This window comes from Lobosporangium transversale (assembly GCF_002105155.1).
Source record: "Lobosporangium transversale strain NRRL 3116 chromosome Unknown BCR41scaffold_38, whole genome shotgun sequence".
In the NCBI taxonomy this organism is placed as follows: domain Eukaryota; kingdom Fungi; phylum Mortierellomycota; class Mortierellomycetes; order Mortierellales; family Mortierellaceae; genus Lobosporangium; species Lobosporangium transversale.
Window position 1 is genome coordinate 243,562 of NW_019029016.1, and position 26,538 is coordinate 270,099.

Genomic DNA, 26,538 nt, shown 5'->3' on the forward strand with positions numbered 1-26,538 from the left:
AAGTAATAAAGGGTGAGTTTGATTTTCAACGGTTGGATTTTTTCGTCTCAGCAATAGACTATTAATCCTTAGCTTTTTCCTTTTTACTGCTTGCTTTAATAGCGTTGTTAGTAACTCAGTGCAAAATGGCGCTAGGCCTGTGTGCACACTGTTGTATATTTCAATATACAAGATAATAACGGCCCAGCTAGAAGATTAAGAAAAATACTAAAAACGTACTAGGAACACACTAGGGGAATTCCTAAAATTAATACGCTAAGAAAAGTATAATAATAATAAAGCGTCACTAGAGACGCGACAAAACACCGACATGGTTCCTGAATAATCCCATGTCGCTTCTAGATAGATATGTAGTTACTTGGTACGAGTCTCTCTACCAGAAAATGAATAAATACCCCATGGATGTGGTGTGTGGACCCACATCTTATTCTCACTTATCTTAGCTTCTGATAACTACTGTCTAAATATTTTTCATTTTTTTAAGTGAAGATTTGCACACACATCCCATCCATTATCAAAAAAAAAAAAAAAAAAAAAACCTCTCTCTCACCTTCCAACATGAACCCTACTACCACTCCTCACACCCCCGAGCGTGCTGCCCTCACTCCTGAAACAAGAACCGGTGCTCGCCTTTAAGTCAATCTCAGAATTTACAAAGATTTTGGGAAGTCTTACTGGTCCCCACATCCCGCAAGAGGTTATTACCGATAATAATCCTGCACCTCATCGCCGTGACACAGGTCCAATGCGCCGCGCACGAGCATCTGAGGAAAGATTTAACCCTAAGGGCAAAGCCTACAATGAGGAGGCTAAGTCAAAACCCCTCCATGATTGCCAGCAATGGGGCAAAAATTCCTCCCACAATACGGATGGACACAAACAATGTGCAAAATGCAATGCACGAGGCCATCTGGCATCCGAATGTACCAGAAACAATAATAGGTCTGGTAAGGATCGTCCTAAATCTAATTATAACATGTCACTGCATAAGCAAACAGTCCTTAATAACACTCTGTCGAATTCTACTGTTAATACACAGGTTTCAACAAGTCCACCTCAAGTACTCGATGACTTAAACGAAGCTCATTCGATAGAAAAGAATAAAAAAGAGATTTCAATACATCCCAAAAATCTATTAAATTTATCATTTTATGCTCAAACATATCAAAACCCTTCTCTCACGAAACCACCATTAATGATCTTTGGCACCCAGCCTAGAATCTCTATGGAGTTAATCAACCCCACAATATTGTCATGGCATGATCAATGCGTCACTGCTACTCTCGAATCTGAATTTATACACTCACCTTCTCATATAAGAGTTTCATCTTTATCTTCCTCGAATGTTATCCCTAACGATGATTTCCATATCTTAGCCAAACTCCATCTCAATCAAGAGAGGGCTGACAAAAGAATCATAGTTTTTGTTAACTTCGAAGGGGAAAAATATGAAGCTTTGGTTGACACAGGCGCGAGTGTTACGTGTATCCGAAAAGATATTATCCTTAAACATAACAAAGAAATCTCTCCTGTTGCAGGCGTTATCACTCTAGCCGATGAGAGCCTGACTATTCCCCGTATAGGTGTGGTAGAAAATATAGAACTCGCATATGGCAGTCGAATCGTATCGGCAACGTTAGAAGTGATCAATCGATCATTGTCTACGGTACCATGTCCGTATGTGTGTCACCTTTCTTCATTGAAAATCCGACGAGAAATAAAGAAAAATAAACTAAATAAAAAGATCCCTCTGCCCTGCAACTCTGATCTACATCTTTCTTCTCGTCGCTCCTGGAACTCATCCGTTGCAGACTATTATCTATTCGTTCCAATGAGCGACAATTCTACCGACAACACTCATAATGCACTCCTTCATGAAATCAACACTCTTCGTCAGCAGGTGGCTGCCCTTACGCAGGCCAACCCTTCCTCCTCTTCCCCTTCCCCCATCACCATTGATCGCCCACAGGCCAAGATACTTGTCCTCTCTGATACCCTCAAAGCGGCTGTACCTTCCCTTGACGGCTCTCATTTCTTCCGTCCCCCGGACAACTCTGGCGACGATAACATCCTCACCGAGTACGTCCTCTATCCCAAGAACCCAGATCAGCAGTACAAAGCGCCCTCTCTTGAGTTGCCTTGGCCTCAGGAGACCACTTCTTTTCAACGAGTGGACAAGTGGTTATCCCAACTACAGGAACGTCAGGCCCACGCTACGCGACCCTTGGACGAATTCCTGGCAGAATACTTTCACAAAGTGCACGATCCTGCATTACGGCAGATCGTCGCAGATTTTGGGCATGTCATGCGATCTCATCTGGCCGTTACAGCACGCCAAATCACCGATCTGCGCATGGATAATTTTGTGTACGCAAAGGGTCTCAAGCCAGCCCCTGATCATGAAAAGACTGCAACTATCACTAAAGATGATATTGCAGCCCGAATTAAAGCTGCTGAGGAGTACCAGGAGGCCAGCAAGCCTCGCAAGACAGCTTTGCAAAACAGAGGATCCGGTCGCAATTCCGGTTCTCGCAGCAGGGGTATTTACTTTAACATGTACCCCCACCAGCAGCAACAGTTCCAGCAATTTCCATCACAATCGCAACCTTATTCACCAGCGAATCATCATCAAGCACAACAAGCCACACCTCCTCAGCTCACTTACGGGTATGGAGAGCCCATGCATAACAACCAGCAGGGACAGTATTTTTACAGAGGCAGCCGTGGACGGGGACGCGGCAGCGCCAACAAGAGCCAGTAGGGGGCCGTCTGCACCTCTACTCGAGGGCTTGGAGGCTCCTCACGGACGACAGGTGGGTCCGCTCCGTGATTGGAAACGGTTTTCAGATTCCCTTCCACAGACAACCTCCAATAACACACACATCAAGAGCCCTTTCCCCGCATCTATCCAAGGAGGAGACACTGGCGATAGAGAACGAAGTGATCGCACTTCTGGCCAAAAAAGCCATAGAGCACGCTTCGGGACCTGGTTTCCAGAGTCGTTTGTTTACTATCCCCAAGAAGACAGGGGACCTCCGGCCTGTCCTCAACCTACGTCCTCTCAATCAATTTATCATCACAGACTCGTTCAAGATGGAGACGATTCAGGTAGTATGCAATACCCTTCAGAAGAACGATTATTTGACGAGCATCGATCTCAAAGATGCTTTCCTTCATGTGCTGATTCATCCACATTTTCGTCCTTACCTTCAGTTTCAGTGGAAGGGTCAGCTGTATCAGTTTCGCACTCTACCTTTCGGGATGTCACTGTCGCCGTTAGTCTTCACGAAGGTCCTACGCCCGGTGTTGAGATGGGCGAGGCGTCGAGGAATACGGCTGACAGCTTACATCGACGATCTGTTGATCATGGCCAACTCCAAAGCCCAAGCAGAAGAGCACACGAATCTTGTCCTGGACAAACTCAAGTCTCTTGGATTCCTCATCAACAAGGAGAAATCCTCTCTGATGCCAACGAAATGTCTAGATCATCTGGGTTTCACCATCAACACCACCGACATGACCCTCTCGGTACCGAAGTCCAAGGTCAGGGACATACGGCGAGAAGCAGCGAAGATGCTCAGCAAGGGATGGACGACGGTTCGCAACTTGGCTACGTTCATAGGGAAAGCCATGGCGACGACAGCAGCAGTATTTCCAGCTCGTCTAATGACGCGGCATCTTCTGGCATTGAAGAACAGAGCGCTCAGCCATCAGGGGTCATCTTGGGAAGCGACGATCTCACTGGACGACAGAGCTCGAGCCGATCTGGATTGGTGGACACACCAACTCAAGGAGTGGAACGGGACGTCATGGATTCAGTCGCCAACTCAGATGGACGTGTACACAGACGCCTCCGACCAAGGCTGGGGGATCGTCATAGGGCAGCGCACTTGGACAGGGCTATGGCCACCAAACATACGCCACCAACACATCAATTTAAAAGAGTTACTAACTGTGTACTACGCAGTCACTCTACCGCAAACACAAGGGAGGATGCTCAACCTAGTAATCGACAACACAACCACCATCGCTTACATCAACCGGTTCGGCGGAACTCGTTCACAACCTCTGATGGACCTGGCGGACAAAATATGGAAGCATTGTCTAGCAACAGGCACAAGACTCAGGACCACATATGTACCTTCAGTATTCAATCCAGCAGATGCACCATCACGCCGGATGCAAGCGCAGCTCGAATGGAGGCTGGACCCGTCATTTTTCCGTCGTCTAGACCAGCAGTGGGGGCCTCATCGGATAGACCTCTTTGCATCGCCCAGCAACAACCAGCTTCCTCAGTTCATGACATGGAAACCTCATCCTTTGGCAGTGGACTTCGATGCGCTGAGACACAAGTGGAGCCACTTGGGCAACCTTTACATCTGTCCTCCATGGAACTTACTTCCAAGGATCCTGCAGAAGCTAGACCAGGAAGGCCTGGAAGCGACCATAATTACTCCATTTTGGCCATCGGCGATTTGGTTCCCGAAGATACAGGCAATGGCGACCCAACCCCCTTTACCGATTCCACGAACATGTGTTCTTCCTCCACCAGGAAGCGACGCGCACATCCTGCTCAAGAATCCACACTGGGGCCTTACCGCGTGGAGAGTAAGAGGACGAGGATGCTCATAGATGGCCTCTCGCCAGCGGTGACTGAGTTTATCTGTGCTCACAAAGGATCCAAGAGCACCAAGCGAGAGTACGAAAAGCATCAAGCTGAATTCGTCACTTGGCTGAAAGAGGGCTCGTTCGAACAAGGGATTAACCCCGCGATCCCAGTAGTGAACTGGCTACACTACGTGCGGGTCGCTCGCAATTTGAAGTGGTCCACGCTGATGACCATGAAGTCGGCTGTCCTCGCCCTATTTCGTGACCCAGAGAGAGTACGATCAGATGAATACTACCGCCAGTTCCTCAAGGCTGGAAAGCAAGAAGGTGTCGTTGAGTCCAGGTCTGGTCACTTTGACATCACACCTGTTTTGGACCATTTTCGGCAGTCATCAGCAAATATGGAGTTGCCTTTTGAGGAGCTTACATGGAAGCTGTGTTGGCTCTTAGGCGTCTGTGGCTTCATGAGACCAGACGACATCAGATGTGTAGATGTCAGTCTCTCCAAGATTGTGTTAGGGAAGCTTCAGCTTGTTGTTGTTTTCCCAAAAGAGAAGAGTGATGGGCAACGTATCATTAAGCATGTGACCATTGGTTCTCACTTTGACAAGAAGCTATGCCCTGTCGACGCATACACCGCTTACCTGGACAGGCTGTCTTGTCCTTCCACTACCTCTCCTCATCCGAAGGACCCAACAAGAAGCATTGTACCTTTGATTAGATTTGTGAAAGACCACACCCAGCCGGCGCGTGCGACTACTATTGGCTCCCACATGGGTAGGATTTCTTCGCTGATGGATTTAGGAGACAAGAAAGCTCCTAAGCTCCGAGCCTTAGGTTCTACGCTCGCGGCTATAGCAGGCGTACCAGTGGCTGATATCATGGTGCAGGGGAATTGGTCGTCCCCGAAAGTCTTCGAGAAGCACTACCGTTTGTCGAGTGCCACCTCCAACAACATGTCCATGAGCACTCTAGGCTAGATTTTCTTTAGTTAGTTGTTCATTTCGTTCAGTTTTCTTTTAGTTTTAGTTTTGTTTTAGTTTAGTTCTCTTTGGCGATCCCTCTGGAGCCACATACGGACATGGTACCGTAGACAATGGTCTACTGAATGGTCTACGAAGGACGACCTATTCACATTGTCATAGGTACCATGGACGTATGTCCCACCCACACCACCCCTTTTTGGCTCGAGAAGTAGATGTAGATCAGAGTTGCAGGGCAGAGGGATCTTTTTATTTAGTTTATTTTTCTTTATTTCTCGTCGGATTTTCAATGAAGAAAGGTGACACACATACGTCCATGGTACCTATGACAATGTGAATAGGTCGTCCTTCGTAGACCATTCAGTAGACCATACCCCTTTATCATAGGGATGGATTTATTTTATCAGCTTGGATTTGGACTCTCAGGCTGCCACAATCCAGGGCAAGATGCTATCCAGTTACCCGAACCTGAGGAAGATAAACGTCCCTCCCTCATCCCTGGTTCTATACCAGTAGAAGAGCATACCAAAACATTTATCATTGAGAAAAAAGTGTTTATGAAAAAGATCTCACGTCCACTAGTCGACAATGCCCGGATACCTAAACAGAGCTCATGCCCCGTACCGGAAATGAAAGTATTTTTACCAATCCCAGAGGGTACAGTCCTCTATAGGCGATCACGTCCTTTTGCTGAAAAACAAATGTCCATCCTCAATGAAGCCATAGAAAAATGGTTGATAGATGACGTTATCACACTTGCCCCTGTAGGCAATGTGCACAATAATACTCTTACACTCACAGCAAAGAAAGACCAAAATGGCAATAAAACGTTATGGCGAGTATGTCTTGACCCTCGACCCTTAAACAAACATCTACCAGATGATAACTATCCATTACCTCTTATAAATGATATTATTATTCGTCTCGCTGGCCATGCCATATTTACAACTATTGATCTCTCACAAGCGTATCATCGCATGCCAATTAATGAAGCAGATCAACCCTTAACAGCGTTTATGCATCAGGGTAAACAATACATGTTTAAGAAGGCACCTTTTGGCTTGAAACCATTGTCCAGTCTATTTCAACGAGGAATGTCTCGCATTCTTGGTGATCTTCCTTTCGTCTACAACTTCATTGACGATATCGTTATTTTTTCAAAGAACAGAGAGGAACATGCCGAACATGTACGCACTGTGATTATCCGTCTCAACGATGCTAAGTTAATCATCAACAGTGGTAAATGTAATTTCTACAGTACGCAAATTTCATTGCTCGGCTTCATAATAGGCCTGCATGGTAAAAGTGTTGACCCCTCTAAATTCGCAAATATCGATGATTGGGAGCCTCCAACTACTGCCAAGCAAATTCAATCGTACTTAGGCACATTCAACTTTTTCCGCGAATATATACCACTCATTAGTGAAGTTGCTGCACCCTTGGATGCTCTGAGATGTCGAACAGACACTTTCACATTGAATGAAGACCAGTTACTATCTTTTAATGCCTTAAAGCCCTTGCTTACTCATGCACCAGTATTATCCTTCCCCAATTTTAATCACCCGTTCTACGTCGCGACGGATGCATCTGATGTTGGGATTGGTGCTGTACTGTATCAATTACCCCGAGGCATAAATCATCCGAAAGATATAAATTATATCTCATTCATGGCACGATCACTACATCAAAGCGAACGAAAATACAGCGCAACAAAGAAGGAACTCCTGGCCATTGTCTTTGCTCTTAACAAATTCCACTACTATTTATGGGGTAGACATTTCGATCTGTACACAGATCATCGTGCATTAATGTTTATTCATTCTCAACCTGATATGAATGCCATGATGACTAATTGGCAGGACGTAATATTACGATATTCATTTACGGTGCATTACCGACCAGAAGTACTCAATGTTCTACCTGATGCTTTATCACGTCTATTCCCAGCACGCATGACTCTAAGACAACAAGCACTAGATGTGCATAATGAACCTATGTTAGCATACATCCATGCTATTCAAGATTCTGACAATCCACGAAACATTGTACCCGAAGTAAAACGGCGAGATGTCATGTACCGCGCTCATGCGATGGGCCACATCGGCACTAATGCTATGGTTAAATCTATCCATTCTGATGGCAAAACATGGCCACATCTAGCAAAAGGCTGTACTGATTTATCAAACGATGTCAATCATGCCAACGTATGAATATTGCGAAAAAGGGTTACCACCCACTGAAAGCCATTCATGCCCAATTACCAGGAGAACATGTTGCTATTGATATAGCTGGCCCTTTCACAACATCTGAGAAGAACAACTCTTACCTGTTAATTATCGTTGACGTTTGTACCCGCTTTGTATTACTTGATGCACTACCTGATAAATCTGCTCTTACGGTTGCTACGGCGCTGTTTAAGCGATTTACAGACATCGGTTTTCCTCGGATCATTCAGTCCGATAACGGCAAAGAGTTTGTCAATGAGCTACTACGCATCATTACCTCGCGAATGTTTATTGATCACAGACTAATTACTCCTTACCATCCCCGAGGCAATGGTGTAGCTGAAAATCATGTTAAAACTGCATGCCAAATGATTAGAAAACAAATAAGACACGACAACAAACAATGGGATAATCATGTTCCGTTTGTCCAACTAAGTGCTAATACTCGTATAGTCAGCCTCCACAACTCCTCTCCTTTCTCTCTATTTTTTGCGCGCAAAGCCAATGGCTTCAGCAACTATACTGATGAAGATGGGAAACCTATGAGTCAAGAAGAGTTACTTGAAAGGCTCAAATACATGACAGAAATAGTCTTCCCTGCAATTCGACGCAAGTCTAAACGAACTCAGCAGAAAATGATAGAGCGATTTAATGCTACGGTACTTTTGAATGAGTTCCCTGACGGAGCTAAAGTCATGACTCTCGATCCAATCCGTGGTAATAAACTTACCCCACGTTATGAAGGACCCTACACTGTTGTGAACAAGAGTTCTCATGGTTCCTACATACTCAAGGATGGCACAGGTGCAATTCTGGCCAGACATTATGCTCCATCTCAATTGAAACTCGTACTTGATGACTTTGAAGACACGGACACATATGAAGTGGAAACTATAATTGATCATCGGCAAAATGCCTCGTCCCCTCATGAGTATGAATACCTCGTCAAATGGAAAAATTATCCACATGATCTCAATACATGGGAACCTGAAGAACACTTCATTGAACGACAATGTATAACTGAATATTGGGCCAATCATCACGCCTCTAAGATTGTTAATGCTAGCCCCAAACGACCTCATAATTCCCTATCAGAACCTGTTGACTCGGTGCAGAATGTGTCGCCAACGTCTGATGACCATACATCTGTCAGAAAAACCTCTCGACCTAAACGTCGACGCATGCGTCGTTAGATATATCACGACCGCCTTATTTATACCCACCTCAGTATCCATAACAGTAACAATCACAATAAGAGTAATAGCAATAACCATAAAAAAAAAAAAAAAAAAAAAAAGAAAAAAAATTTTAACAATCATACAAATCAACAATCGCAAAGCTTTATTTCTTCTCTTTACGGTTGCTATTTCTACTTGAAGTAGGACGCAGATTGTATCTCCTTGACCGTCCTACTTGCTTCTGCAAATCCTCCACCTGCTTGGTCAGATTTGCAATTATCTCTCCTTGCTCACGCACCATCTTGTAAAGAGCTACGATGTCCAAGACCATCGTGTCTACTTCCTCCAATACTTTACGGCGCTGATGATGCTGCGCACGTTCAGATTCTCCATCATCCTCCTCACCGCGCTTCCGCACACCAAGCGAAGTCCCTGTGGATGACTCGGTCACAATAGACCCACCAATCTCTAGAGACAGAGAGCGATCACGATAACGAGGATCCCCTCTCTCTCTCCAAAGTGCATGACGGTCGGCTTGTCTGAAGGCAGGATCTCTATCATCGTGCTCAAAACTATTCTCCCCACTAGTGAAAGAAAAGTGAAGTTCAACAGGTGAACTTGAAGGTGAACTTTGAGGAACAGTCTTGGAAGACATTCTGAATATGTGTATAATGGAATTGTTCACAGGAATATGAGTGTCTTGAAGTTTAGCTGAAAGTGTGAGAATGGCGAAATGAAGAATGAAGGAATGAAAACGAAATGGCAATCAATTTATGCCCACAAGCATCCATTCACATCCTTTTTCTTCAATTGCCATTAGTCATTTCAAATGGCGTGATGATCAGAACAAATGAACCAATGAATGAATGAGATTTTGGCATGCATCAAAAAAAAAAAAAAAAAAAAAAAAAAACCCAACAACAAATGTATTTTGAAAACAACACTTTATTCTGCAACTGGTTTAAAGGTTCTACACACATCTAACAACAGTGCTGCTCTTTCTTGCAAAAGCTTGCTACGAGGCGACTCTACATCAACTGACTCTAATTCAGTGAGAACCTTTCGGAGTTGTCGTTCTGACATCCCCAACGTTGACTCTTGACAACTGCTTGACGTTTCTGTCACAACTTCCGTCTCCGTTGCTACTGAAGTGACAGCAACCTGTGCATGTTGTGATGCCTTGGCTGACGCTTCTAACCGTTGCCAGTCCGCCTCCTTGACCAACATCAGGTTACGACGTCTCAGTTGCTTGAACAACGATGGCTCATGTACCCAGAATACGTCAAAATTGTCACGGCTTATAGGTCTACTGTATAAGTCAAGTTTTTGTCCTCCCTCCAGGTAAAGATACTTGCGAGGTCGCACTTCATCCCCATCCTGATAGAGTGGACTCTCTGTCCGCGCCCTGAAATTGCAGTGTTCACTCTCCAAAAAGAGCTTCTTGATCCTGCGCCCATCCCTGGTAGGACGCTCCCATGGTACATAAGAAAACACTGGGTCAGCGGGTGGACCATCAGTAGAAGGTGAAGTCTGGCGACTTGCGCTCTTATCACTTTCCAATTCCTCACGAGCGCGTTTTTTGCCAGCAACTTTGCTGGTGGAAGAAGAAGCAGTGTTGTTGGAGAAAGACATAATTCAAGCAATGCAAAGAATGATAAAATGAGATTTGAAAGCCTGTTTTGTGTTGAGAAGAGTTTGAGTGTCAACAATGTTTTAGGAATGAAGGAATGAAAAGCACAATGACCCCCAGTTGATTCTCCTCATTGCTTTTCTCATTACAACTCTCCTTCATCCTGATTCGTTCCTGACATTACAAATCTTTTCTCCACATAATCTGATCCTGGCTGATCTTTCAAACCAATCATCATTGCGAGTTATAATCGTGTCCTATAAGTGCCACTGATTTGAACCAATCATTGAACCTGATTCATGCATGTGTAAGAATCTAAAAAAAAAAAAAAAAAAAAAAAGAGAGAGAAACATGATGCTCGGATATTTGAGCAAATTATTTTGTTCCTGAAAAAAAAAAAAAAAAAAAAAAAAAAAATTTTTTTTATGCGCTTACATAAAATAAAGAACTGAGCAATCGCGATCATCCCTCGCGTCCTTTCTCAACCCGCTTGGTGCCTGGAATGTTGTGCTTTATTCCTCAATAAAAGAGAAAGTTGTTGTATATTTCAATATACAAGATAATAACGGCCCAGCTAGAAGATTAAGAAAAATACTAAAAACGTACTAGGAACACACTAGGGGAATTCCTAAAATTAATACGCTAAGAAAAGTATAATAATAATAAAGCGTCACTAGAGACGCGACAAAACACCGACATGGTTCCTGAATAATCCCATGTCGCTTCTAGATAGATATGTAGTTACTTGGTACGAGTCTCTCTACCAGAAAATGAATAAATACCCCATGGATGTGGTGTGTGGACCCACATCTTATTCTCACTTATCTTAGCTTCTGATAACTACTGTCTAAATATTTTTCACACACGAAGTATTGTTTTGGAGATGGTGGAGATGAAAATGAAAGACCCGTGCAAAGACAAGGGTGTGCTACTTTTTGTTCGGTTTTTTATTGGCTTATTATACTGTATTATACATTGCGTGTACTTAATCTTACACAATTACCATTTACCATTTACCATTGACCTTCAGAATACACGAGCGTAAAGGTGATCCTTCTGTTGAGGATGCTCCTTCTACCGAAGATAATTCCTCTGTCGAAGACAACTTTCTACCACCCGCTAGAAAAAGGTTTCACCAAGATTTCGTTTCGGGTTCCAATATTATGCAATATAGGTACCGGTCAGTTGCCATTATTGCGGTGCCTTCATGTTTATTGAAGAATGTGTGTGCAACGCAGTAGTAAAAGCCGACCAGAATTTCCTTTATGCTGTGGGAGAGGTCAAGTGGATATTCCTCCACTTAGCCTTGGTTTAACTTCTTGATGGGCAGAGCCGCAAGGTAAGTTATTCCGTTAACACATATAAGCATATAACTGCGCTCTTTCGTTCACGTCCATGGAAGTGAACCTTGATAAAGACCTTGCGAACAACCTATATGGAGTGTACAGGCTTCGTACCATTGGAAGGGTTGGTACTCTGATTGATCCTATGACGCCAACTGAAGGCGCTGCCTCTCTGTTCCTGCAGGCTCATGCTCACATTCATGACCCTGCTCAGCAAGCAAGACTCCGTAATAACCATTTCGGGGATTCCTTGATGAAGGCCTGTTGCAGTAACCACAGTAGCTCCTTGAACTACACTACCCGATAGCCCATGCGCTCAAAGATGTCAGAGAATGTGCGCACGAGGATATCATGCGGCTGAAGGTCGTCATCCGTGCTGGGCCTCAGCATGAGGGGAGAGGGCAAAGGCGAATGCAGTACAGGCCCTCTCATCAACTGGAATCGTGCTATCGATGGCTGGCGCCAGTAGTAAGGTTTCTCAGCAAGGCATCATAATTGAAAGCAGAGCCAGTGGTTTGAAAAAAACCAGTGAGGTTCATCCAGCTCACGAGAGCCTCCATAATAACCTCTTGCATCCAAAAGGCGAGGACTGGACATATAAAAAATATAAAAAATGGCCTAGGCCAGGTCAAACCTCTGCAGGGCCTCATGGTGACAGCTATGACGGTAGCGAAAACGGCCAGCTAGAGGTGGATGTAGGTGAGGGCGATGGCCGAGCTAGGAAAAGTCGAGAATACGCCAAGCTGGAGGAGTTTTACACGTACAGGCTGCAGATTCATCCTTTGAGCTCAACAGACCAGCGATTCTTCATCAGGATGAATACATGCTTGACTTATTAGTACGCTACCGACCAATACAGCAGACTGGGGGTGGATCGGCTTCAGTTCATCAGCGAATACCAGTCCAAGCTGAAGGCGGATGCATATATCGGTACAATGGGTGCAATTGAGCTGAATCTCAGACCTGAGCTATAGTTGCGGAACATTGTCTCCAAGGATGGTTTGTAAATAAGCATCCTCTCATTTACTACCGTATCTTCTAGATATTCTTCCTTATTTTGTATTTTATTTTTTGTTTATTTTACTGCTGTATACAATTTACCGGATTTTGCTTTATTGTATTTCTATATAGTTTGTAGTTTTTAAAATGGTAAAAAAGATCCCGGTCAATAAAAATGTTATAGATGGTAACGCTTTATTTTGTCTTCATAAAATTTCTAACGAGGCAAGAGCCGGCCGTGGCGAAGCCACGGTCTCCGGCTCGCTACAATTAAATAGAGGATTTAGCAACAGCAATCAAAAAAATTGTTGATCAATTTTTTGCACCTAGTTCATCTGCGAGAAATTTTCTAGAGGAGTATGTGAGAGATCATGGAGAATTACCAGTCACCACAGAGGGTGTCAAGGGTCTTCCAAGAATATCTAGAAGAGGAAAACCACTTGCTCCAATGTCAAGACCAAGTTTACTATTCCTCGATTTACCAGCATCATATCCAGATGATCTCACACCTAACCGCTTCAGATCAAACGTTATTCTCAACGCGCTGGATAATACAGCATCGCGAGATGTTCCAGTCTTTGGTGTGAGGTAATATGAAATTTATTTTTTGTTTATTTCAATAGCATTTATCGTCATATCGCGATATTAACCTTTTGATTTTATCCTGATAGTGGCTGTGGAAAGACTCGGTCAGTCATAGAAGTGCTCTGTCTGCAATGGGGATTTTATTTCAATGCTTCTGATAGAGATTTGGGAAGTGATGATTTATCCTCACTATCTGCCTCTATCCTTGATAAGACACAAGATGATGATAACAAGATATCAAACACAGAATCCAATATAAAATTCGCAAAAAGAGTAACACTCTTGTTGTTCCTCTCACGTCTTTTGATCCTCAACTTTTGCCTTTCAGTCCCAGGATGTCGTCAAACATTTCCCAGTGCGAGATGGGCAATACTCCAAGTATGTCCCAACATGTTTGAGGATGTATTCATGAGGTTATTCAAGATATTGTATGATACATTCCATGATCGCAACATATCCATAATCACCTTGACTGCGGTTACAAGAATGGAGCTTATATCAGCACGGGAACATCTCCTTGACCTTCAGTATCCAAATTTCACTAGAAAGTCAAAACTTCGGCTTGTTGTGGATGAAGCCCAAATTCTTAGTGATCAAGGCACTGATAAGTTTGATTCATCAAGCCAAGGCAAGCTGCGGCCAATGCTTTCTCCAATTTTGCATGGATTCAGGCTACCTGACCAAAGAGAGGAGCTTACTGTCATCTACTGTGGCACAGGTCTCAGTATCCAACTTTACATTGGGCCATGGGCAGTTCAGATGGTACTAAAGAAGGTGATTCACAACTATTGCCGCATCTGGATTTCAAAAGATGGAATTGCGAATTATCAATTCAATCATTCATCAATCGTATCAAGGATCAGCTACAAGATGAAGAATCAAAAAAATCAATCGATATTCTTTTACCTTCAGAGGCAGTTGATATGCTCTACCAAAGACTCACTGGCAGGTTTAGACCGGTTGTGTTGGCAATTGAGGAAATAATCAGAGCAGGACAGCCAAACAAATGGGAGAACGCCATTGATACCATTGAGAGTATGTTGTCATCTTATTAAGAGAGCACACGACCAGGCAACATAATCTCTGAACTTATTAGGACAACCAACAAAATGAAAAAACATCCAAGCGAGTTCAAGTCATGCCCTTCAATAGAGGTTATATTAGGACTTTTTCTATACCGCTGGTTTCTACTTGGAGAGAAGGAGTTTGTTCTTGATGATCAAGCACAGCTAGTCGAGGCTGCATTAGGCCGTATTAGGATGCTTGGAGGCAAAGCAAAGACTGTTCTCGATGAGCCATTTGTCCTAAAATCAGCTATCAACTATTCTAAGGAGATTGATCCACTATTTATGAGTGCTGCAGAGCAGGCAATTCTACACACAACCAATGCACAAGCACATAGATCAATGTGGGAGACAATGATGCCAGCTTTCTTTATTGAAACATTCAAAACCAAACCTCTATCTTCTTGGCCACTTTTACCCAATAACTGGATCCCAGAGCAGTTGAGTGGAGATGTCAAGATAGTGGGCTACAATGATCAGGACCCTCGTCTTGCAATAACATACAAGGATATAACACTCCAAGGCTTTTTAGATGTACATTTAAGCAATACCTCAAACCTGCACTTTGATTACACTCCACCATTTTACTTCCCTTCACCTAATGTCAGTGCACCAGATGTTGTTTTTTTGGTTCAAATCCAGAGTGTGATATACCCTGTTTTTGTTCAATCAAAATTACGCCAAGTTATTCCAAAGCCAGATGCAGATCAAGCTATAACAACAACTAGCATTGCTGTTCAAGGAAAAATACAGAAAGAGCAACAGAGTCAAGATCAAAAACGGATTTAGGATTTGTGCCCTTCTGGAATGTATATAAGTATGGTTCTTGCATACCCACCCGAGGTGATTGCTTTCCAGACTTTCCGACCTGATGCAGATCCTGAACTCAGTGGATTACAGAGAGTTGTTATCAAAGTCGATAACAACAATTTCCCTAGTATTTTCCCTGAGCGACATGTTAAGTTCTTGGATAAGCTAAAGAATTTTAAAAGGCGAGCATGATCAACAAGGTTCTATAAATGTAAAGAAGGCTCAATCGAGTTCAGGATAGATTGTTTTTTGATTAAATATATTTATTAAATTTTTACACTAACATGCAAAACTGAATAATTCATTCTCATGTGCATTTCTTTTTTTTCATTCCCAGAAACTGTATATGCATACACCACTCATACTTTGCTTTAATAAAGCTCCCGTCTTCTTCTACGTCGTAGTTATGCGTTGTGACATTGGCTTGTCTCATTTGGAAAGCTAATGACTTTTTTGTCCATTCAGGTCACTTTCAGTTTTGCATGTGCTCATTCGGTGGCCAAAGATCTTTATTCTTTTGTGAGCCATAACCTTACATCAATAAAGAGTATTCCAACCATGGGCATCACTGACAGCTTGGAGTCTCTTATGGATACCTATGATGAGTTTGCGGCAGAAGTCCACTGGGATCCTGTACCATTCAACCGATATTCGCTCCCATAGTTCATCACAGCTCTTAGCTCGCTCCGGATACCTAGAGAGCCGCCTATCCAATTCTGCGCACATGTCATCAAGCGACATCTGTAGATCCTCCTGGAGTAGTTTGATGTAAAGTTGTGCGTCCATATTATTGTCAATCTTTGCAATGTATCCAGGTCCGTACCATGAGAAGCATGACCACACTTTAACGTTACCACCTCCAAACTTGACAGTGCCTTACACCGACCTGCGAGTGAGGCGTCTCGGAGTGTCGTCCCAGATCCACTGCACGCCATCAGAGCAGATTCGGCTTGTTTTCGATTCATCTGACCAAATAACCTTTTTCCAATCTTCCAGAGTCCATTCCTTATACTAATTGATAAAATGCAAACGAGCTTTAATATGTCGTCGACGTAAAGCTGGCTTACGTACACGCCTCTTTGCTGTCAATCCTAACTCCTTGAGCCGTCGTCTAACGGTGGTCTCAGAAACAGCCGCTGGTATGAGCTGGTTGGCTCTGATGGTGGCCTCAACTGCAGACTTGAGTGTACCTCGTTTCATGTCCACCTTAAGATACTGTATGATATCTCTAGGTACTTTCCTTGGTCGACCGCCTTTATTGACTGGCATGTACTCCTTATTCTTTGCATAGATCTTGTTGGTCGTCCCTTGCGATATACCGACACTAGCAGCAGCTTCTCTAGTAGACATGCCTTCCATCATTAACCTCCTAGCGTCGTTGACCTTCCTTTGTGGAGTTGGTCTCATATTCTGTGAGGGTATAGTTAAGAGGGAGTTAAGTAAGTGTCCATAAAGTAAAGAGAGAAAAGCCCTTCTTTTACTTGCATTATATGACGTTCAGAAGTTGTCATGGGCAACATTTTAGACCACATGCAAAACTGAAAAAGTGATCTGAATGGACAAAAAAGTCATTAGCTTTCCAAATGAGACAAGCCAATGTCACAACGCATAACTACGACGTAGAAGAAGACGGGAGCTTTATTAAAGCAAAGTATGAGTGGTGTATGCATATACAGTTTCTGGGAATGAAAAAAAGAAATGCACATGGGAATGAATTATTTATTCAGTTTTGCATGTTAGTGTATTACTAGACGGGCGACCCGTGGCTTCGCTCACGGTCGCTCCAGTCTAGCCTTTGTCTCGTGAGGCTCATTTACCCTCGTTGGGGTTCCAACACAAAATTGAACGTTTTTGACACAAAGGTTTCTTTTTTATTTATTAGGTATTAAATATTAAAGTCTTTTTTTTTATTGACATTTTGTTGTTCTTCAAACAAAAGAGTTTCAGTGTCGGCTCGCTTTTTCAATAGATCATATAAACCGGCATGGAAACGAAAATTTTGGGCAGCCCACGGGGCGGTAGCATCGGTGCCTCTCGGCGTGCTTACTGTTTCTTCAAGTGAAAGCGAATGAACAGAGAGTTGGTCTTCCCGATCTGATTGATGGGCGGGGCGTGTAGGAGAGAGCGGTCGAGAGTGAAGGGGAGAGCGAGAGCGAGAGCGAGGAGGATGTGGGGATTTTTGGCGTGGGGAAGATGGCTTTAGGAGGGTTTGGCAACGGGAAGATGGCTGTAAAGGACTCTGGTGGGAGGAAGAAGAATGCGTGGGAGATAGGTTCCTGGGGGGGGGGTCTGGCGGCGTCGCTTGCTTTGATCGTCGTGTTGTTCCTGGTCATCGTCGTCCCAATTAAGCGAACGCTTTTGAGATTGGGGAATTGTATCAAGGCTATCATCATCACATGACTGATTGAAAAAAAAAAAAAAAAAAAAAAAAATTATTACTTTGTCTAGTCTTCACGTACAACCATATGACTATGATAGAGGCTGCCTTTACCTGGGAAGCAGGAGGGGATTGGTCGATTGAGGAGGATGAGGGCGAAAGTATTGTCTAAAAGAACGATACCAAGTTCTCCTTAGTGTTAGTCAATTATAACTCTGATTCTCTGTTGATATCCAAGACTCAAAGTTTAATAGAAACTTACTTCACTGGTATTTGGGGTCAATAGAGGTGCTTTTATAGAGACCGTCTGACGACCTTGAGAAGTCTTGGTGATGGTGGAGGTAGAAGACATAATGTATGAATGTACGTGTGTGAGAGCGAATGAGTGTGTGTGGTGTGTGAATTTTTTTTTTGTGTCATTTTGTAAAACGTGGTAGAATAAATTTAGAGACCAAAGACCTCATGGTACACAATATTCCTCGTGTATGTACAAAAATTATTTGAATCATTTTTGATGCGAATCTTCAGCTGCTTGGGGTCTGAGCAGCGTGAGAGAGCCACATAAAGCTGCCCATGACCATGGCCAAAAACGGGTCGTGGAAGGTATACGCCAACATTCTGAAGAGTCTGCCCCTGAGCCTTGGCGAAGGCAGGTCTTAGGGGAAACTGGCGCCGCTGAAATATGACGGGAGATGATCCATCATCAGTTGCACTGATATTGAGCCGTGGGATGTAGTGGCGTATGCTCTTAAATTTTCCCGCCATTATTTCAGCTTCGATGACTTTGTTCCCAAGTTTACGCACAATGAGGCGCGTACCGTTACAGAGTGTAAATAGTAACAATCAAAGGTGATCTTAGGTGGAATCGAAGGTCAAAGGATACTTTATTTGGCTATAACGTAGTGGACTATTTATACTGATAATTGATAGGGTTGGGGCTTGGTGTCTTGGCACTTGGGCTTGGCCTCTTGGCGCCTGGGGTGCGCGTGATAGTTGAGCCCTCCTCAAAGGTTTGAGTCAGTATTGTATAACACGTTTGCATCCTTCCCGTCAAAAATGAAGGAGATCATAAATCGAAGAAGAAAAGAGAAAAAAAAAAAAAAAATTGATGGAAATAAAGAAAACGAAGAGAAGAGAGGAGAAATAAATAAAATAATAAATAAAAAAAAAAATTGATGTGGTGATGTCTGATTGGTTAAAATTACTGGTCATGCGGTTCATGCAGATCATGTGGATGAGGATGGGTGAATGAGTGGCGATGGAGTTGGTGAGTTCGTGTTGCATTCTTTCCTCATTCCTCTTTGCTTATTTCAAAAAAAGGAAAAAAGTCTCCATGATGTCTTCACGCAAGGCTTCTCATCCAATGCCACCGCGTAAAGGTCGTGCTCCTTCTGGTGGCGTGTTTTCTGAAGTTGTATTGACACAGCGGTCGGCGGTACCAAGCTCCCAGGGTTCTTCAGATGACCCTGACGCCACACAGCCTTATTCTGTGCCTCAGGAGGAAGAGCTAGATACGAGGTTGGAATTGTCTCCACGTCTTTCACCTGTAATCTTGGGGCGGATGCTACCGAAGGAGGAGTATCCTGAGGTGGGCGATTCGCCAACTGTGAGGGAAGCCAGAGATCATGTGGAGTCGAGTACTTCAGCGACGTCGGGAGTGGAGGGGGCTGGGGTCCGTTTGGCTTCTGTAAGTTCGACGAGTGACAATGCACAGTGGGAAGCTGTTGATGGAGAGGATGGTCCTGAGGAGCCGGAGAGGCGACGGAAGAGGAGTCGTCATGAGGGACCGAGGCTGTCGATGATAAGAGAGTGTTCTTCGCTGATAGCGTTTGAGTTTCGTGCATTGCAGACCCAGGATGTGAGTGTAGAAGAGCGAGCACGGGAACGTCGTCGATTGATGGAGGAAATGGTTGTTACCATGCTGGAGTGGGCAGAGAAGGGAGGTAAAAGGAAGAGAGGAAGAGAGGAAAGGAGATAGTAAAAGAAGAAAGGAAGAGAGAAGAGAAGAAAAATAAAGAAAAAAGAAACAGAGAAAAATAATTTTGGTGTTACTGTTGCATTTTTTGAAATTCCTCCAGTGCTTCTTTTGCATTAACTAGTGAGGATCTCCGTTCCCATGTTGCTTCTTCGTCAGGATATCCCTTCCATTTCACGAGCCACTTGGGGGTTCTGCCAAATAGTTTGTAATCCAGAATCTTTTCCACTTCATATTCTTCTTCGCCATCGACTAAATCTGGTGGGGGTCTGGCAGGTGCTCGTTCGCCGAAATTCTCCGGGGATTCGTGATAATGTCGTAATAAATCTGTATTGAAGACAGGGTGTTGTTTCATGTTCGGAGGTAGCTCGAGCTTGTACGCGTTGTCGTTGATCTTCTCTATGATTTTGAATGGTCCAATGAATTTTGGTTCTAACTTTTTGGAGGGTCGGTTTGCGTGAGCTGCGACAGTGATATGCTCCGTACTCAGTAAGACACTATCGCCTACAGTGAACCTGGCGGGTGATCGTGCTTTATCTGCTTGGCGTTTTTGGATGTCCTGAGCTGTCGCTATTGCGTCTTGTGCTTGCGCCAACGCAGAGGCTTGAGTGGAAATGAAGGTAGAGATAGCCGGTACATCTGTTGTTGGTGGTTTCAAGAGGGATGATGGGACAATGGGATGATGACCGTGGTTTAGGAAAAAGGGGGAAAACCCTGTGGAGGGGTTGACGGAGTTGTTGTATGCAAATTCCATCATTGGTAAGAGCAAGTCCCAGTCATTCTGTTTGTACGAGACATAAGATCGTAGCATTTCCTCCAGGGTCCTGTTGGCTCGCTCCGTCTGTCCGTCTGTCTGAGGATGGAATGCTGTAGACATATGGAGTTTAGTTCCCATGAGCTTCATCAATGTGGTCCAGAAGTGTCCCGTGAATCTTGAGTCTCTGTCCGATACAATAGCTCGTGGCATGCCATGGAGTCGGAAGACATTATTGAAGAAGAGTCGCGCGATATCTGAAGCAGTGTCCGTTGTATGGCTAGGGCAGAAGTGGACTTGTTTGGATAACTTGTCTACGAATACAGTTATGGCATTGAACCCTCGGTTCGTCTTGGGTAAAGGGCCAATGAAGTCCATGGTGACAGTTTCCCATCGTTCAAGAGGTATATCGAGAGGTTTGAATAATCCGGCAGGATGATGAAGCAGTGGTTTATTTCGCTGGCACTGTTCGCATGATGCAATGTAAGTCTTGGTGTCTCGGGCCATTCGTGGCCAAAAGAAAGTCCTTCGCATGGTTTCATATGTTTTCTCGAAGCCGAGGTGGCCAGCAATGGGAGAATCATGTGCATCATGAAGTAGGAGAGCGCGAATGTTAGGATCATTCGGGATACATAAACGTGTCTGTCCAGCGATGTTAATCCACAATAGGTCATCAGCAACAAAATAACGATCAGAGGGACTTGCCTCGCGGCAGCTTTCGTAAAGTGATCCTAACTTAAGGTCATATGGGTAACACTTTATCAGGCGCTGCCGTAAGCCTGGGTCCAAACTTATTTCTATGGAGTTAATCTGCTCACTGGCGGGATCCTGCGCCTTGTGGTCAGGCCTCCTTGAGAGAGCGTCGGGGACGATGTTGTCTTTGCCTGGTTTGTACTTGAAGTTGAAGTCGTATTCTTGTAGGAGTTCCATCCATCTGGCCTGTCTCCGAGTCAGGTTTGGCTGGGTTGGAAAATGCTGCAATGTGGCATGGTCAGTATAGACAATAAAATGAGATCCATCCAAATAGTATCGCCATGTTCTTAAGGCGTGGACGACAGCTAGTAATTCTTGCTCATGGGTTGGGTAGTTTCGTTCTGCAGAGCTCAACTTTCGTGATGTAAAGGCGACAGGGCGCGATTCGCCCTTGTGATCTGTTTGGAACAAGACTGCACCAATGGCGAAACCTGATGCATCAGTTTCGACGGAAGTTGCTAGGGCAGGGTCAAAAATTCTGAGTACGGGTGCCATGGTGACTGCCTGCTTCAGTCTTTCAAAGGCCTCTTGGTGAGGCTTGCTCCAGTAGAATGTTGTAGTTGAGCCTAACAGATCAGTAAGGGGAAGCGCGATATCAGCATAGTGGTCGATGTATTGATGATAGAAGTTTGTTAATCCAAGGAACTGCATGACGTGGCGCTGTGTTGTGGGTGTTGGCCATTCTCTAACTGCCTTAACCAGTGCTCCGTTTGTTTTGAGTCCATCTTTGGATATAACATGGCCTAGGAACTCTGTCTCCTCTTGCATAAATGAACACTTGGAAAGCTTGCAAAAGAGGCCTGCCTTGCGTAGGAGCCTAAGAACGTTTCTGATGTCTTGTAGATGTTGCTCTTTGTTATCAGAATAAATCAGTATATCATCTAGGTAAACTACGGTGCATTTATCCAGCACAGGATCCAACACGTTGCGCATCATGGCTGAAAAGGCGGCAGGTGCGTTGGTGAGCCCGAAAGGGACGACGTTAAACTCATAGTGACCGTAGCGTGTTCGAAATGCCGTTTTATGTCGGTCGTCTGGATGAACGCGCATTTGATGATATCCGGATAGTAAGTCGAGCTTTGTAAAAAATCGTGCTGTCCTGAAACGATCTATTAGCTCGTCGATTCTTGGTAGTGGATGGCGATTCTTACGGGTTATTTTGTTTAATCCTCTGTAGTCTACACACATCCTCAGTCCGCCATCCTTCTTTTTAACGAATAAAACTGGTGCTCCGTAGGGTGATGTACTTGGAGAGATGAAGCCTTTGCGCAGTAGTTCTGTGAGTTGTGTTTTTAGTTCGTCTAATTCAGCAATTGATAAGCGAATGACTGGTCTTACAGGTGGATCGGTATTATTTTCAGTCTCGATTCGCATGCTATCGCCACGATCCTGAGGGAGTCCGTCCGGTAGTGTGTCAGGAAAGAGGTCTGGAAATTCTACTTGGACAATTTGTTGAATCGATTCGGGTAGTGTTGAGTCTAGGTTTGTTGGTGGTGAAGTGGTTCTTACTTGGGCCAAGAATGTTGTCGTTTCGGGTTCTAATGCTAATGCAGCAAAGTTTATGGCAGAAAGGCAATTTTGACGAGCGGAGAAGGAGGTATGCCCTCGACATTCCCATAGTATGTGTTTACCATCGTGTTCAAAGTGTAAATCGTTAGTGCGCCAGTTGATTTGGGGATTGACTGCGGTTAGCCAAGGTTTCCCTAGGATGAGATCATATTTTTTCGAGGGGTAGATGATACTTTGAATCTTTTCACCATAGGAACCACGTTCGAGGGTAACAGATGCGGTTCCTGGGGACATGACTGCTGTGCCATTCGGATGAATGATAGGGATAGGGTTCGCGTTGTCTATGATAATGTTATGTTTTCTGCAAAATTTTGAACTCAATACATTTCCTTCTGCTCCACCATCAATGAGGATTCGCGCAGGGTGTCCGTTGACGGCCCCAATGAAGGTTAGTAGTCGTCTCGCATTGGTGTAGACAGCGGACAGGGATTGGAGGTGTGTGGCATGACGACGACGACGACGGGGTGGTTTACTAGCAAGGTGTTCGTGGGAAGTAGAGGGGGTAGGTGAATTTTCATTTGTGTCTTGGTTTGAAGATGGTTTGATTTCAGTGACAGATGACGCGGGATGGGAATCGGGGGAGAGGTGATTTAGGGAATCCGGAGGAATGGAAGTGGTGTGGTGCAAGGTGCTTTTAGAGGGTAGTGATAAGAGAGAGGATAGAGAAAATATGGGAGAGGAGCGAGAAGGCATAATCATGGATTTAGGAGAACTAGAGTTTTTATTACTGTTGTTACTACTTAAATCCATATGACTACGCCCTCTAGAGCCCAGGACTCGAGGGTTGGTGGTGAGAGCGAGGCTGGCCTGGTCTACAGCTCGCTCTCCTCTTTTCCCGAGTCGTCGTAGTCGTCTTGTTGTTCCAGGTTGTTCAAGTTCCTAGTCACGCGGCAGTTCTTGGCCATGTGTCCCTTCTTTCTGCAGCGAAAGCAAGCGCCTGCGCGGCGCAGTTTTGTTCTGTCATTTTCGGTGAGCTTGGAGAGTGGTCTGTTGTTAGTCGAGGGGGGGCGATGGAAGTTCGCTAAGCCTGTGGAGTTTGTACTCTGTAGTAGGAAGTTATTGAACATCATCTGCATTGCGTCTAGGTCCATCGGGGTCGGTGTGGGTTGGCTTGTTTGGCTTGTCATGATGGGGGGTCTAGAGGAATGTAAAATGCTGTGGATCATCGTAGCCTGCTTGATGGCCTGGTTGAGAGTCTGAGGCTGGCGAAGGAGGACTTCCTTGCTTGTGTCTTCTACAAGGCCGTAGGTATAATGGAGGACAAGCCATGATTCCTCCAGTTTGGGTGTGAGGCGTTGGAGGCGGCGGAATTTGGCAGTGTATTCCGCTACTGAGGATTTACCTTGTTTTAATTGAACCAGTGCTTTCTGGGCTGAAGAAGCCGTGTCAGGGGGTGTGAAGTTTTCGATGAATTTACTTCGGAAAGTGTCCCATGGTGTATCAATTGTCATTTCCGAGTCTCGCCACCATGCCTTGGCGTCTCCTTTCAGGTTGACAACGGTATATCGGACCCAACGTGAGTGGTTAAGCTCCATGATCTCGAAGTACTCTTCTTGGTTCTCCAAGAAGTTGAGGACCGCGACAGCGTCGACGTTTCCCTCGTATGGTTCTGGTTTGGTAGGTTTTATCACAGCAGCCACCGTGCGGACATGGTCATTAAAGGCGGCAGCGCTAGAAGCACTATCCTGTCGGGATTCGAGGAAGGTTTGCACAGCGTTCTGCACGGATAGGCTGGTACTGGCATCAAGGTTAAGAGCTTTCAAGGAAGTGGTGAGGTTGTCCATGGCAAAAAAAAAAAAAAAAAAAAAAAAAATCAAATGCAGGGGTAAATTTTTAAATTTTATCTAGGAAAATATCAGAGGGATCTAGGGAAAAATATCAGAGGGAAATATAAGCGGTTTCTGGCGGGGTCGGTGGTTCGATGAACCTTTGCTACCATGTAAATAGTAACAATCAAAGGTGATCTTAGGTGGAATCGAAGGTCAAAGGATACTTTATTTGGCTATAACGTAGTGGACTATTTATACTGATAATTGATAGGGTTGGGGCTTGGTGTCTTGGCACTTGGGCTTGGCCTCTTGGCGCCTGGGGTGCGCGTGATAGTTGAGCCCTCCTCAAAGGTTTGAGTCAGTATTGTATAACACGTTTGCACAGAGACCCTCCATTGGACTCATATTCCTCAAGAGGACGACGGGCTGCCCGACCTTTAGCTTCAGAATGTTAGAGGGCATTCCAGGAGGATTTAGGGAATTAAGGAATTCCGTAGTATAAGTAGCTGCTATTGGGCCCTCAGCATCGGGGATAGAATCCTGTCCATAGTAGACTCTTGGGTCACCACCTGGAAACATTCCTGTTGCTAAAGCATTCAGTTTGTCGACATCCTCATTAAGCGCAGATAAAATGGCACGACTTTCCCAGTAGCTCAGAGAGAAATTAGGATAAGTTCCAACTGCGGATATATGCTCGCAATGAGCTGCTTCTCCTCGGAATCAAGGCCTGTAGTTCTGAAGATACACTGCTCAGGCAGCTTGATGTAATCGTTTTCAAACCCAATCTGTATCGTGCCCTCTGTACCGCTTCCTACTTGAAGCAAATAGTCGACGAAAGCTTGAGCCTCTGGATCTGAGGAGCCTCGTAATACCCTCATGTTCATAGTGAGCCTGAGCATTGTTACATGCTCCCAAAGCGCTGATCTTTTTAAGCAAGCATGTACAATGTCCCCTCTTGACCCATTTTTCACAACAGGAAGTCTCCTCCAAACACAACAATTTTCCCGCCAAATGGCTCATTGATCTTTGTGAGGTCTCTTATAGTCCTATCAACAGCTTCAAAAACATGGCGGTGTTGCATAGGACCTTCATCCCAAAAAATCACATCTGTATTTATAATCCTGTTTGCGATACTTTGCCCATGCTTGAGGTTGCAAGTCGAATTCGAATAGATTGGGATCGGTATTTTAAAAACAGAGTGCGCAGTGCTTCCCGAATTCAAAATCAGTGCAGCTATTGCTGAGGAAGCTACTACGATGACTTCCTTTTTAAGGGTGCCACGGATGTAATCAATTGCTGTATTGAAGAGAAAAGACTTTCCTGTCCCTCCTGACCCATCAATGAAAAACAATCGCCTTGTATCCTCGCCTTTGGTAGCCACAGGATCGAGGAAGTAAATTTGAGCGAACTTGAGAGACCCGATCCTGTGTACCACTGCCCCGTTGATTCGGAATGTGTACACGCCATCCCTGGCGTTGGCAAGTTCACGATCGTAGTTGGCACCCAATGAGACATAAGAGAGTGAAGAATTGTATTGCCTTATATGAGTCCGAAAGTCACAGCTTTCTTCAGAATTACCACTGATAAGATCGATTAGCTGGGGAATTGGACGAAGTTCGGGCAGCCTAATTTTTCCTTGTCCACAACAGAGCGAGAAAACCGGCGAATGAATGGTAGAAGCTTTTAGACGCTCTTCAAGCCAAACGAACGCCTTACAGTGTCTGCACTGGACCATCTCGCCGATCGAATGCCTGTGAGATATAGAACTGATGCTGTCGCCAGCTACGATCTCTTCACGAAATTCTTCTATCGTGACACGGGCAATGCTCCCTGGATTGACTCTGGCACCAGCTCTATATCGGCATAAAGATATTAAAATATGCATTTATGCAATAATTGACGCATTAATTTTTTTT

At 44.5% G+C, this 26,538-nt stretch overlaps 3 protein-coding genes across 3 annotated transcripts; 1 reads left to right on the forward strand and 2 right to left on the reverse strand.

Moving 5' to 3' along the window:
* Nucleotides 1–9,283: 9,283 nt before the first annotated feature.
* Nucleotides 9,284–9,872, reverse strand: BCR41DRAFT_359597 (hypothetical protein; the record flags this gene model as incomplete). The annotated part of the gene is made up of 1 exon (XM_022025226.1): nt 9,284–9,872. A coding segment is annotated over one exon (174 nt), but the record flags the coding sequence as incomplete, so codon positions are not given.
* A 67-nt stretch (nt 9,873–9,939) lies between these two features.
* Nucleotides 9,940–10,626, reverse strand: BCR41DRAFT_399328 (hypothetical protein; the record flags this gene model as incomplete). The annotated part of the gene is made up of 1 exon (XM_022029051.1): nt 9,940–10,626. The coding sequence occupies one exon, from the start codon at nt 10,624–10,626 to the stop codon at nt 9,940–9,942; it is 687 nt and encodes a 228-aa protein (XP_021878348.1).
* A 1,393-nt stretch (nt 10,627–12,019) lies between these two features.
* On the forward strand, nt 12,020–15,617 carry BCR41DRAFT_399329 (hypothetical protein; the record flags this gene model as incomplete). The annotated part of the gene is made up of 8 exons (XM_022029052.1): nt 12,020–12,245; nt 12,385–12,727; nt 12,827–12,897; nt 13,245–13,554; nt 13,638–14,313; nt 14,409–14,586; nt 14,749–15,350; nt 15,459–15,617. 8 exons carry the CDS (start codon nt 12,020–12,022, stop codon nt 15,615–15,617), a joined length of 2,565 nt encoding a protein of 854 aa, XP_021878349.1.
* Nucleotides 15,618–26,538: the final 10,921 nt, after the last annotated feature.